Consider the following 14,867-nt stretch of genomic DNA (forward strand, 5'->3'; position numbering starts at 1 on the left):
TTGGCCCCACTGTTTAGTTACTACACATTGGTGTTAATTCCAGTGTATACACACACAAAACACTCAAAATAAAACAGAGATTATCCATGGTCGTGAAAAACACACCAGACAGGGTTGTGGATTTTCTCAAGCAGAGCTCATTGTTTGGTTTCCGGCATGCTCTAGCCAAGCCCAGTAACCAAGAAACACCAGCGCGGCCCCCCTCGCTCTCCCGCCCCACCCCCTTCACCAGCAGCTCAACGCTGACATCACAGCAGCCCTTCCCGCTTTCTTTGACCGCTTCTCACCGTCTCTCCCTCTCTCATCATGCTCTCTAGATTCTTATGCTTACACTTAGCTCAGTAGAAATTTCAAAAGACTAGGCCTCAGTCTGTCTGTCATTAGAGTCCTACGTCCTAATAGGATGTACTTTTTGTTTAGAGTTTTTTTTTCAGATGTCATATCCAGATTCAAGCTTAAAATGAAAGTTTGGACATTTTAGCTAGTGACCTTGTTTCATGTTTCAAAGGCCATGTTGTCACACTATATGGGGTAAGTTGTCACAAAGCAATATGCAATATTAAGTATATGTAATATTAAGAAATTGTTTCCGTTTTAATGTTGCTTAGCATGTGAAATATAAACTTGTGGCCATAAGCCATATTATGTGATACTCTCACCCAATCTTTCTCACATTGTGTTAATGAGCTTAATGACCCCCCGCAGCCAAAACTGCCATGAACAGTCTGGATCAGATACACGGCACCTCTGAAAACACACCCTGTGTATATTCACACCCTCTCAAAATCTGGTCTTGAAGAAAAATGTTTACCCTTGGTGAAGATATTAATGAGGTCATTTTTCTGTTCAGTCAGTGCAATTTTTAATAAAGGAAATATGCTATTTTTTATTATTAATCACCGATTTTGCCAATAATAGTGAATATTGTGAAACAAACATTGTGAAATAATATAACAATTCAAAATATCTGTTTTCTGATATATCTGATTTCTGATATATCTGTTGTGATGGTAAAGCTGAATTTTCAACAGCCATTACTCCAGTCTTCAGTGTCGCATGATCCTTCAGAAATCATTCTAACATGCTGATTTTCTGTTCAAGAAACACTTTTTATCATTGTTGAAAACAGTTGTGCTGTTCATAATATATACCACCAAGTGAGCCTTTACCTCAAACTACACAAGTATGTCTTCAGATGTCCCATATAGCTGCAGATTCAGAATAATGAGGACCAACTAGCAAAAACCGCAGTATTGCAAGTACTGCTTTAGTACTTTCTACAGCAGTCAGTACTGACTTCAACATGCACTGATTTATGGTTTGCTGCTGAACAGATATTGTTTATAGTGTGCATGGTGCGTGCATTAATATTAAACGATAGCTACACTTTGTACTCGTTGTAGTACTCATCATCTGAATGTTGCTAAAGGAAAGAAACAGAATATTAATATACAGTAATACAGTCTTCGGGGTTGTATTATGCACAAGGTTTTAAGGGCCTTTAACATATTTCTTTCTTAATGCCCCATTCTAAGGCCTTTTCTCGGCAGGGATGGCATTTAATCGTATTGTAACAGAGGCTTACATTCAAAAAAAAAAAAAAACAGGTCTGGGTCTAATCTGCCTGGGACAGAGACCGCCTGCCCCCCCTGCCACCTACAGCTCACAAAAAATAATAAGCTGCCTGTTTAGGACAATAGAGCTGAGCAGAGTCCAAGTCTGCATCATTTCCATAAATTCCACTTTCTTGCAATTAATCAACATTAGCGAGACAGCTCAGCAAGACAGCATGCGACTCTTTCCATTACCTGTGTCTAATTGCAGGATTTTGCATGCTGCAAGCAATAAGCAATTTAACCACAGGCCTGAAGAAAACAATTACAAAAGACCCTCGACACAAGAAGTGAGGTCTTAGTACAGATATCTGCATTCTCAGACTTTTAAGGAATCTATGAAATCTACAGACCACAAGGAAGCAGTTGCACAGACATATAACTAGGCTGATCTTGCATGCTGAGAGTTGCGTAAGCGGTATTTACAGTGTTGTGCCTGGGGAGATGCCATGAGTCACAGAGCACTAACAGAAGAGATGCATCCGTGCTTCTTTATCCTTATATGTCAGGTTTAAACTGCAGACGTGGGCTGGAGAGGCTGGAATGAAAGTTATTTCCTGACGCTGCATCCACATCCGGTCTGTCTATCCATGAATAATGAACAAATACAAAAGACCGTTTTTAAAATGGCTCGCAGACACTGACCGAGGATTTGTAGTATTGCACGATATATTTCACAGTTGGACTATGCACTATGAGCAATGATCTTAGTGTTATTGTACTGTCTATAAATCTGTACGTTCAAAGTTCAAGGTGCTGTGTTTAACGTTTGAGTGTATAATTCCACTGCTTATTAAAGGGATAGTTCAGTTTCTGTATAGAGTACAAATGGAGGATAATTAAAGAATCTTTAAACAGTTTTCTTTCATAACAGTTCACGGCGACCACATCTGTCAAGATACAAAAAGGACAAAACAGCATAAAAGTGGTCTGTATGACTCATGTGCTACATTTTAAGTCTTCTGAAGTCATATGATATTTTAAGAACTGCTTCTTGTTTATCCAGTTCACGAACTGGACTGAAAGTTTCATTTATAAATCAATCAAGATCATTAAGTCAGTGATTTGAATTCAAGAACCAGGTTGTGTTTCCCAAAAAGCATCGTAATCCTAAGTAGATCGATGAAACCACTGGCACCAATAGTGTTTGCAATCTATTTAAGGCCTGTTCACACCAAGGACAATAACTATAAAGATAACGATAAAGATATAGTTCTGAAAATCGTTCTCAATATTAAAGAATAGCAGATAAAAATAATGATAAAGGCACAGAGAAACGATATCAATGGAATCGCTTTCAGAACCATTTTTTCCAGCTGATGAACGATAAAAACATTGACACCCAATCGGAATCAATCCTGCTGTAATGAGCTCGAGAATTTAAAATGGCAGACAAGCGTGCACTTAGAGTAAACAGACAGATATTGTCCGAACAAATAGATACTGTCCGCTGGTGTGGACACTAATACAGTTATCTTATAGTTATTGTTCTTGGTGTTAATGGGCCTTTAAGCTTACAATGCTTTTTGGAAATGTAACCCAGTCTGATTCATCAGTGAATCATTCAGTCCAATTTGTGAACAGAATTAATAGATCAGTGAAAAGAAGCAACTCAAATAAATGATTCGTTCACAAATCTGACTAGTCCAGTTCGAGTTCAACTCACTAATGTGATCTACTCAGGCTTATAATGCTTTTGAGAAACGCAGCCCAGTCTGATTCATCAATGAATCATTTAGTTGCATTTGTTGAATGCTCAATGAATAGAACCAACTAAAATAAAAGACTTGTTCACAAATCTGACTAGTCCAGTTCAAGTTCAAATCACTGATTCAGTGATTCAGTTAAAATTGACTTTTTTTTTGTCATTTTTGGAGCTTGAAAGACAGTCAGTATGATGTTATGATCTGTCAAGGATGTGTGAAGATTCTGATTCTTCACAATGATTCTTTTTCCATGACAAGAGTGTAAATATGACTCAAATTAAACTAATGCCTTGCATAAAAAATATTCTTCTAGCGGTAAAGAGTAGAGCATTTACTTTTCACATTAATCAAGAAAAACTACTAGGGAAACTGGTGTGAAAGTGGATGATACAAATACAAGAGCATTATTTGAAGTGTGAGTGTTAATGCAATCAGTGTCACAATAAACTGAGAGGCTGAAATGCTGAGTGGCTTATTCTGACAATGATGACACATCAGATGAACTAACAGTCACTGGCCATTGTTGGGAGAGAAGAGGTTGATATACGTCAACCCTGATCTTCATCCACACCCAACCTAGACTGGATATCATCACAAATGAGACAGTTCATGAATTTCTTATCACATCTGATCCTGAATAACCCAACAGCGCTGTTATGAGGCATGAAGACATGGCTGTCCTGCTGCGGCGGCCCAGATGCCAAGTCCATTGGGAGAGGCTTGGCTCCCGTTCAGCCTAATGAAAGCCTTGTCTGCTGCTCCCTGCATCCTTAAAACCAGATGGATGAATCTGTCCATTAATTCCTATCAGTTACTCCATATCATTTACCCAACGATTATTCAACACCATATTGACTCATTAGTACACTGTAACAAGCAGAAGGATAAAAATTAAGCCATTTGTCTTTTGGTAAATGATATAAGATGCAGGGGAAATTTGCTGCAGTACAAGTTACGTATGACACATTTTCCAAAGCAGTCATTAGTCACACTATATAAACTTGTGTTACTGTCCACCAGCAGTGTGGTGTGGTCATCTGGACATCTGCACTAACCTACAGTAGCATAATGAAACAGTTCTGGGCATGAAAGCAGATTGAGGAAAACATGTCATGTTTGTTTGTTTGAATTTATTTATAAATATAAATATAATTATTTTTATATAATTCATAAAAATAAACCGTAGTAAAAACATGGTCTGAATTTCGAATGGTGTAAATTTACTTATTTGTTTATTTATTTATTACATCAAATAGGATATTGCATGATGCATTAAATAGGATATCATTTGAATTAATAAATTACTACTGATATTTACACTTTTCAACTAAATTGGGCATTTATAATAATTCATAATTTATTAAATATGACAACTGTAATTGTTTTATTTTTATGTTTCCTGATATTTACACTTTTCAAATAGGAATTGGTTATTTCTTCTTTTAAAACAACAACAACAGTCTTTGTGGGTAAAATAACACTGTATTATTTGCCTAAATTATGTATATTTACATGTATGCCAAGATAAAAACTAGCAACCTTAACCTTAACAGTAGTTGTATATTAAATGAGCATAAATATAAAAGGCATGCTTTTATTTATATTATACATATTATAATATATTGCATGTTGTATTGTGTGTGGTTGGTTTTTATGTTTGTAGTCCAATGATTATTAATTTCTTATGCTGTCAAAAACAGAAATTAAACATTAATGAAAAATAATTCAGTTGTAAAAACAATACCAGTCAATCTGAAAACTACTTTATAATGACTCCAAAAAAATATTTTTATGTCTTATTACTTTGAGTGCACAGGTTAAGAAAGAGAGAGATCCAACACATCCAATAAAATCAATCACACACTACCTAGACAAATCTATAGTCAGCATGATTGGATTCATTGTGATGCATGAGTGCACTTGTGTGTAACGAGTTAAATTCTGCACACACACGCAGAAAATTACATTTCTGCAAGGTCAAAATATTCCAGACCACTGGGCGCCGCCCAGCCCCCTGTCAACTCGATGGCAGGACTGCAGAGTAAACTGTCACTCACACGAAGATGTGATTCCCGCACATCAATTCACCTGGAACGGGCTGCTATCTGTCTGTTTGCTTTGCTTAACATCAACCTGTCAGCATCTGTCCAGTGTGAACCTTCACCAATCCCTGTACAGACACTAAACATGACATGACAAGCAGAATAGTGACTTCTCCACAGCTATTCTTCTTGTTGGATAAAATGCACCATCAACAACAATCAAATGATTTCATTTTGTTGCAATCATCACGTTCAACACCAATAACGTTATCTTTATCACATATGGGGTCTAAGTCTTCTTACAGTGTAGCATCTCACTATCCAACCTGCTAGGCTTGAATTCAGCAGCATTTAGAAAGCAAACAACAAAAGGTCACTGAATATGCATTAACATCCTACTCAGAGCTAAAGCAGAATCTCACACCACTGCAGCAAAACATTTGTACATGTCAGTGATAATGCAGTTAGATAATGCATAATCTTTAGCTGGGGAAAAATGTGGAACTGCTGACGTAAAGTCTACATTTTCATCCTTCTTCTCAAACAGATGAAGACAGACAGCCGAGCATTTACTGTGCCAAAGCGGGCAACAGCTGCTATATTGAGCAGACGGGGCTGGTGAAACTTTCTCAAGACTACTGTCTCTACTTTATTTTAGCAGATTCCCACTTTACATAGGTGTTTCTGGTAGCAAAAGAGAACACAGAACAAGCTTAATGGAAAAGGGGTTATGAAGTCTCTTCATGTTATCGTAAAACTAGTAGCTCCTTGGAAACTGAATGGACTTATTGTATCATTACTGTGGCAAATCCATCCAATGCCACACTTGTCTGATGATCGTGTAAGCAGTCTTTCAGTATCTGGACTACAAATCAACAATATATATTTAATCGCTGCATGTATCAACACAACATGGCAACCCGTTCAGCATAATTATACCGCCTTTGTTACCAACAAACCTGTCATTTTTAAAACAATCTCAATTAGTCTTGCGCTGCTTTTACACCAAATGAAATATTTAACATGTCTTTTACTCACTTTGACAAACTGCAAGAATAGTAAAACAACTTATGCATAAGGCCCTAAATTTTCCCCACTCTAGTGAAATTCATGTCATGCATGAGCAATGGTGCATGATGGAGGAAATTGCCTGGGAAAAAAAAAAAGGAGAAAAGCCATTTCTCAGTAGCATCTGTAGTAAACTAAATGCACTAAATCCTATAGTAATAATAATACTGTACTAAATACTCGAAAGAGGATGATCATTTTGTCTGTTTGTTAATATCAGGTTTAACACTAAATGGAAAAATCATGTCATAATTGAGTGTCAACAATATTCTTATTTTTTAAACAATCAAAATGCATCAAGTGTTTTGTTGCAGTAAAATGACTATTTGTTTCCATTGTGTCAAAAATAGACCATAATTAAAAATACAAGAATCAGTTTAAAATGATTATGGGACACTAAAATAATCAGTATCCAAAAAAAAGTCAGTGCAGTGTCATTTAAAATATGCATCATACAAGTCATATAATGCACCTAATTCAGATGATTTATCAGCAGGCCTTGCATGAACTTTATATGTACTTCTAGAGACAAAAGATCTATACAGGAGTGGTTACAGCCTAAGAAAACTAACAGCTATAAAAAGTGCAAATATTATGTGATGGCATGACGTTCATTCTACATTCACAGTGAAACAATGGAGCATGAAGACAGTCATAGATACTGTGTCAATCTCAATGACCTAAAGCACAGCCCCTGAAATAAAGGGGAATCTACATCCTGCAGATATTTTAAGACTTCCTCACATCCTCGGAGAAGGTGGACCCTGAAACACTGTAACAACCGTGGGTAACGTTTACAAAGAACAGAGGCAGATTTCAGCCGCCAAGCCACAGAGATGCGTGTCTCCTGTACAAACGTCAATGAATTATTCAACACATGTATCCGCGCATTCACCGCAATGACAAAATGAGTCTAATTTGGAAAGAGGCAACGGTAAGAAACTAGTCCACTCACGTGAAATTTGGGCCGGGTTTGGAGAAGAGTCAGCATGAATAACGGGAGAAAGCGTTTTTCATTGTCAATATCCGATAAATAAACCCGGGGTAAATAATCCGGGTTTTACGTTTTTTTTTTAAATGAAAAACTGCAGTCCTTTTCTCCGAATGGGAGAGTCGGTAAGGAGGGGACAGTGAACTGAGATTGTGGGCGTGTGCGAATGCAAGAGATGTTCGTTCATTGGTCAGCACCGGTATAGGAGGAGCTACGGTAGCCAATAAGAGTCCGTATTTTGGAATATGTAATTATTTAAAATCTATATCTGAAAAGGGGTGATTCACTGGTTGTTGGGCTTTTGGTTGATTCCAGTGACTTGAATCTTTTGAATCTAAAAGAAAGATTCCTTAAGTGATTTGTTCACGACACTTTCTGAAGGATGCAACGGTAAATGCCACTATGTGTAAACAAGTGTTTTGTGTTATCAAGTTACCAATCACCCAACAAGTTCGTAAAAAAAAAGAAAGAAAGAAAAAATGACAAGAGAATTGCAATCATATTACAACACTAATTCATTCCAAAGGGGAGGATACATCGTAGGACAAACCCTGGAAAGATGTCTTAAAGGGGTCATATGATGTTGCTAAAAAGAACATTATTTTGTGTATTTGGTGTAATGAAATGTGTTTATGCGGTTTAAGGTTAAAAAAACACATTCTTTTCCACATACTGTACATTATTGTTTCTCCTCTATGCCCCGCCTTTCTGAAACGCGTCGATTTTTACAAAGCTCATCGTTCTAAAAAGCGAGGTGTGCTCTGATTGGCCAGCTATCCAGTGCGTTGTGATTGGCCGAATACCTCAAGCGTGTGACGGAAATGTTATGCCCTTACCATATTGTGATTCCTTGTCCTGGCCGGAGCTACGAGACAAAAACATTAAAACCCATTATAAACGAGGCATTTGTTGCATCCAGTGGGGACATAATTACGGATTATAATGACTTATACTGTCTTTTTACGCGTCTTTTTACCATGTCTGCATTTGTGATCGGAGAAATGACAAATGACAAACTACAAACGCTACTCTACACTGCTCAAAACTCACGTTTGAATCATCAGTGACAAATTCTTTAAATATAAAAAACATACAGTCTGTGAGTCAGATAAGTCTTATCTAAGTAGATAAGATGGCGCCGACGCTGATGGCTGCCTCCGTGGCGTGCTCCGCAGTTGTTTTTATGTTTTTGTTAGTTTGTCCTGTCTTTAGTTATATCCCTGCAATCAGTTTCACCAGAGACGAATTGCTGGACATTCGGAAGTACACACCACATGTTAGAACGAGCCGTTTTAGGTAGGAGTGGCTGACTCTTAACTTTTATAAAGAATATCTCTTTGGATTTGAGACTTTAGTCTTTGCAACTTTATAGATCTTCTTTATGCACCAAGAGCTTGTTCTCTCCAAAGAGAAAGGAAAAATTTAAATAGCATCTTATGACCCCTTTAAGATAGGAAAACATCTGGTCCTTTTTTTTTCTTTTTCTTAAACCCAAATCTGTCAAAAAAAAAAAAGTCAATTTATGACCATAGATGAGATGAGTGAAAGGCTGTATGGGTGGGGTTATGAGGCTGCATAGTCTAAGGGTTGGGCTTTGTTTACAGTTGGGTGGGGGAGGTATGACTGAAGTCTTGGGCTTTCATTATGAAGGTGGTGGTTGCTATGGAGACTGCATCCAGCCTAAGGCAGCCAGATGGCAGAGGCAGACTGTCTCCCGAGCCACGTCAGCAGACATTAAGACATAGACTTAACATTATTATACATTTGTCCGTCATGTGCATCATGGTGTGCTCTGCCAAAAAAAAAAAAAAAAGGTCAGCTGATGTTATTTTTTATTAATTACTTAATTTCAATTTTTTATTACACTTCCAACCAATAGATAAAATATTGGTTAAAATTTTGTTGTATAATAATAATAACTTTGAAAAATGAAATTTTCTATTATGCTTGCAACCAATATATTATATACTTGTAATGATAATCTCATTTTATAAAAAATAATTTAACAAATTTAATTATTTAATCTTTAACACATTTATATTTTATATTATACTATTAAATATTGGTTAATCAAAATTTTGTGTTTTACATAATAATAATTTAATAATTGTGTGTTTTTATACTGTGATAAAGACCTATCATTCCAACATTTCTGTTATTAAATTTACAAACTGTTTATTCATATATATTTAAAGAAATTAAATACATCTCTTCAAGCATCTGAAATAAACAGCATCCAGCATTTACATGTACATGTAAAATCATACATATTACACAGTTCCTAGGCTTTTTTTTTTAAATCCGACACATTCCAAGAACCATTTTCAGTATCAGCTGTCCTATAACCATAGCATGTTGTGACATTCAATCAGTGCTTGACCCTTTATTCTCAGTTCTTTGAAACTGATGATGATTCACTCACACAATCAGCCAAACACCCCTTCCCCCAAAACTCCACCCCCACAGGGTCTCAGGCTGTCTAGAAGGCACTTAGAGCACCTAATGCAGACCTGTGGGGACCCTATGACGTTATCTATTCTCCCTAACTAAGCCTCAATGTCTTTATCGAGGATAAGCCCCCTTTAGCTTCTCATTAGTCAGAAGCTCAGCAGGCTAAAACATTTACGACCATCAAGTAGCACAGGAGATCTTGTTATCGTCACATCTACATAACACACACACACACACACACACACACACACACACAAAAGATAAATATAGCTGGCCTAAAATGTGAAAAATAACACCATATTTATTTATTTATGATTTAACGCCATGTCAGCAGCAGAAATAGCACCATATAAAAATGCACGTAAACATCTTAGTGTATGATTGACTCCTAACTGGAACATGGTCTCTAAATTTTCTTGAAATCATATATTGAGAATCAAATGCAGAGGTCTTACCAGCAATGACTCAAATAAAAGGCCTTCTTTCATTTCTAGAGCACTGAAAACCACAAATTACATGAAACTCTCTATTCCCAATTTCATCATGTAGGCGAGTGTTTTGATCCGTGGACTGGTCTGTCATCATTTCAGACCTACAATGACCATTCAGAGGCAATTTTCAGAAACATGATGTGGTACGAGCCACATCATGTCAATAGAATAATAATAATAATAACAATTGATAATAATAAACATTACATTCTTCATCAGACAACACACTGTCTGACTGTGTACTCAAAGAGTACATATTTTCAAAGAAAAAATATTTTTGTTACAATTTGTGGTTTTATGCGGTGAATAACAACCAGGTTAACCAGCTATTTTGATTGCTTAGTATATAATATAAAATAAGAATAATTAGTCTTAGTCTTGGCATTGTGAATGGTTCATTTTTGCAGATACAGATGCAGTATCATCATGGAAAATGTCATGTACTGCCCCCTTGTGTTGAAGAAAGCACACTGCAGGCAAAATTTCTAATTTTCTACTGATCTCAACACTGTTTTTAGACGCTGTGTAATTGCATGTGCATTATTTTTTCTCCTTTTATAGTAGTTGCTTGTTTCAGCAAGCAATAGTGACAGAGCACCAAGCTTGTTTTCAATAAACACAGCATGACACCTAGCATGAATGCCTGAATAAATAGAAAACATGTTTTTAAGATCATGGGTCTACGCTGTCAGAATCAAGCTCTTTTGATTTTGATTCTTTTTCACGCCAACGCTTAAATAAAGACATAAGGCTGAAGCCCTCTTTAGTGCTTTTAAATGATATTGTTTGGCTATTTCTCTTCCCAGTACTAAACTGCAAGCTAGGCACTGTCTCTTCAGTCTTCGCCTCCGGCTCGACCGATTGTGATTGTGGTGAGTCAACAGATTGTGATTCCTCTTGCGAATTAAGTGGCTTGGTGTCTGAATCTTTAACAGTCTCTGTAGAGTTTTGCAATGTGGCAATCATACCGCAATCCACAGATTTCCCTTTTCCAATAACACCTATAGAGGGAGCCGGAGATGCGTTTAGATTACTAGGCACAAACAGATCCTCTTGGCTGGTATTTCCACAACTGGCCTCGGGAAGTGCAATTGTGTGCCGGCGATTGATGATCTGGCCGTTCTGCAGCAGAGAGCTGGATTTAGAGGTGTTTTCTTCTATGGTCACGATCAGCAGTCTTCTGTCTTCCTGGAAGAATGTCTGCCTGGGAGACAGGATCGGTGACAGGGCCTCGCTGGATGAAATGCTACTTCGACTGGACTGGTATTGCAAAACTTTCCGTGACACCTCTCTCATATTTTGCACCTCTATCTCTGTCTGCACATCTTCTTCCTCCTGCACCGTGAATACAGAGACACGTTGATTGATTGAGGAATTAGCACTTTTCTGCACTGGGTTTGAGATTGTAATCTCTGGGTGCTTGGGTGTCTCATCTTTATCAACGCTCTCCTTAATCAAAGGGAATTGCATGGCACTTTTGATCCAGCTGTCTCTCTTGACCTCTCTGTTGTCAGCGGGGCGTTTCTCCGGCATGGTGGTCTCAGTAAGATTGCCCCGTGAGGGGGAACTGGTCCCGGCTCTACGGCGGGACTGGCGGCTGTTAAACCTCTGTAGGATGTTCTCCAGAGCAACTCCTTCAATGTCTTTGTCTCGTGAGGAGCAGGTGGCGGTGGAACGTCGTTTGGCCGCGATCTGAGTACGCTCTCGCTGTCTGCGCTTCACCTCCACCATTTCTCGTTCAAGATTCTCCTATATGGAGAAGAGAAATGAAACGGGCTTAAGGTCATTATTTTTTTTTACTTTTTTTTTACCTGGTTGAGGAGGATGAACAATATCATTACAGACGTCTGTTGCAGCCATTACTGAAATCATGACAAAACTGTTTTTGTCTTTTTAAAGTGACAATATCTGAACACTAATAAAATACTAATAATATAAACAAAAAAAACAGAAATCATATTTGTTATTTAAATATTTAATATTTACTATTTATAATTGCCTAAAGTAATGACCCTGATATTTAAATGTATGTCACATGATCCTTCACAAATCATTCTAATATCTAAATATCTACTGCTCAAGAAATATTTTTTATCAATACTGAAAACAGTTGTCACTTTATATTTTTGTGGCAACAGTGATACATTTTTAGAAAGTTCAATAGATCTAGATGTTTAAAAAAAAAATTGTAACAATATACAGTGCCATGAAAAGGTTTTTGCCCCCTTCCTGTTTTTTTTTTTTTTTGTGTGTGTATTTGTTACACTTAAAATATGCAGATCATCAAACAAATTTTAATATTACACAAAGATAATGCAAGTAAATACAAAATGCAGTTTTTAAATGATCTGAAAAGCTGTCCAAACCTACCTGGCCCTACGTGAAAAATTAATTGCCCCCTCCTGTTAAATTATGAAAGAACTATGATTAACCACATTATTTTAGAAAGCTGAGTTAAATTTCACTAGCCACACCCAGGCCTGACCTGTTGAATCAAGAAATCACTTAAATAGAACCTGTCTGACAAAGTGAAGCATGCTTATAGAGCAACACATCATGCCACGATCTAAAGAAATTCAAGAACAGATGAGAAACAAAATAGTTAACGTATCCGTCTGGAAAGGGTTATAAAGCCATTTCTAAGGCTTTGGGACTCCAGTGAACCACGGTCCGAGCCATTATCCACAAATAGACAAAACTTGGAACAGTGGTGAACCTTCCCAGGAGTGGCCAGCCTACCAAAATTACTCCAAGAGCGCAACGACGACGACTCATCCAGGAGGTCATAAAAGAACCCAGAACAACATCTAAAGAACTGCAGGCCTCACTTGCCTCAATTAAGGTCAGTGTTCATGATTCAACAATAAGAAAGAGACTGGGCAAAAACGGCATCCATGGGAGAGTTCCAAGGCAAAAGCCATTGCTGACCAAAAAAAACACAAAGGCTCCTCACATTTGCCAAAAAATATCTTGATTGTCTCCAAGACTTTTGGGCAAATATTCTGTGGACTGATGAGACAAAAGTTGAACTTTATGGAAGGTGTGTGTCGCGTTACATCTGGCGTGAAACCAACTCAGCATTTCATAAAAAGAACATCATACCAACAGTCAAACGTGGTGGTGGTAGTGTGATGGTCTGGGGCTGCTTTGCAGCTTCAGGACCTGGACAACTTGCCATAATTGATGGAACCATGAATTCTGCACTCTATCAGAAAATCCTGAAGGAGAATGTCCGGCCGTCAGTTTGTGACCTCAAGCTCAAGCACACTTGGGTTATGCAGCAGGACAATGATCCCAAACACACCAGCAAGTCAACAAAATTAAGGTTTTGGAGTGGTCAAGTCAAAGTCTGGACTTAAATCCGATTGAGATGCTGTGGCATGACCTTAAACAGTCCATTCATGCTAGGAAACCCTCCAATGTGGCTGAATTAAAACAATTCTGCAAAGAAGAGTGGGCCAAAATTCCAGTTGTTGCTGCAAAGGGTGGCACAACCAGTTATTAGGTTTACTTTTTCACGCAGTTTGGACAGCTTTTTTTCCTTAATAAATGAAATAATCATTTCAAAACTGTATTTTGTATTTACTTGGGTTATCTTTGTGTAATATTAAAATTAGTTTGATCTGAATCTTTTAAGTGTGACAAATATGCAAAAAATTAAAAAAAACAGAAAGGGGGCAAAAACCTTTTCACGGCACTGTACCTGTACATGCCACTTCTGATTAATTTAATGTTCTTGCTTAAAGAGATAGTTCACCTAATAATGAAAATTCTGTCATTAATTACTCACCCTCATGTCATTCCAAACCTGTAAGACCTTCGTTCATCTTTGGAACACATTGATCAAATCTTTCTGACCCTCCATAGACAGCAATGCAACTAACACATTTAAGGCCCAGAAAGGTAGTAGGTAGTAAGTTAAAACAGCCCATGTGACATCAGTTCTTCAACCATAATTTTAGGAAGCTATGAGAATAATTTTTGTGCGCAAAGAAAAAAAAAAAAGACTTTATTCAACAATTTCTTCTCTTCCGTGTCAGTCTCCACCACCATTCATGAGAGTACCACGACACATGCGTGAGGTGCTGCTGACGCAGGAGCCAGCACAAATAGAATTTGTGTTCCAAAGATGAACGAAGGTCTTACGGGTTTGGAACATGAGGGTGAGTAATTAATGACAGAATTTTCATTTTTGAGTGAACTATCCCTTTAAGTGTTTATTTCATAATGAACCCAAGTATTAAAAAAATCTTTCCAAACTTAGTGTCGTGTATATTGTATTTCTTCTTCATTTTATGGCACAACTTTGTTCTTCTTTGTTTGAAAAATGTCACAATCCTAAAACATTTCCAGCTATATTTTCAATATTTCGGATTTCAGACATTTCAGTACATCAATTCACACATATTATTACTATTATTTCTTTAGGTGTAAAAACATTTTACATGTAAAATGTTTGCTTAGAGTACCCAGAAAGCATCTTTAGATGGTGCAATTACCTGAAC

General features: G+C 37.3%; 2 protein-coding genes and 1 long non-coding RNA gene across 3 annotated transcripts in view; 1 reads left to right on the top strand and 2 right to left on the bottom strand.

Moving 5' to 3' along the window:
- The window catches only part of LOC107704783 (tripartite motif-containing protein 3-like), a 22,544-nt gene extending 14,981 nt beyond the window's left edge, over nt 1-7,563 (bottom strand). Inside the window, exon 1 of the mRNA XM_016507809.1 lies at nt 7,385-7,563. The gene's annotated coding sequence lies outside the window, so the exon portion shown is untranslated. The remainder of the gene's footprint in view (nt 1-7,384) is intronic.
- A 1,668-nt stretch (nt 7,564-9,231) lies between these two features.
- LOC107704785 (uncharacterized) overlaps nt 9,232-14,867 on the top strand; it is a 12,619-nt gene continuing 6,983 nt past the window's right edge. The window contains exons 1-3 of the long non-coding RNA XR_001636003.1: nt 9,232-9,244; nt 10,924-10,925; nt 13,705-13,709. This is a non-coding gene — a long non-coding RNA (uncharacterized LOC107704785). The remainder of the gene's footprint in view (nt 9,245-10,923; nt 10,926-13,704; nt 13,710-14,867) is intronic.
- Nucleotides 9,615-14,867, bottom strand: part of fhdc4 (FH2 domain containing 4) — a 17,426-nt gene continuing 12,173 nt past the window's right edge. The window contains exon 12 of the mRNA XM_016507810.1: nt 9,615-12,111. Coding sequence (XP_016363296.1) covers nt 11,035-12,111 — 1,077 coding nt within the window. The 3' untranslated portion in view covers nt 9,615-11,034. The remainder of the gene's footprint in view (nt 12,112-14,867) is intronic.

This window comes from Sinocyclocheilus anshuiensis, unplaced genomic scaffold (assembly GCF_001515605.1).
Source record: "Sinocyclocheilus anshuiensis isolate Anshui unplaced genomic scaffold, SAMN03320099.WGS_v1.1 scaffold758, whole genome shotgun sequence".
Classification (NCBI taxonomy): domain Eukaryota; kingdom Metazoa; phylum Chordata; class Actinopteri; order Cypriniformes; family Cyprinidae; genus Sinocyclocheilus; species Sinocyclocheilus anshuiensis.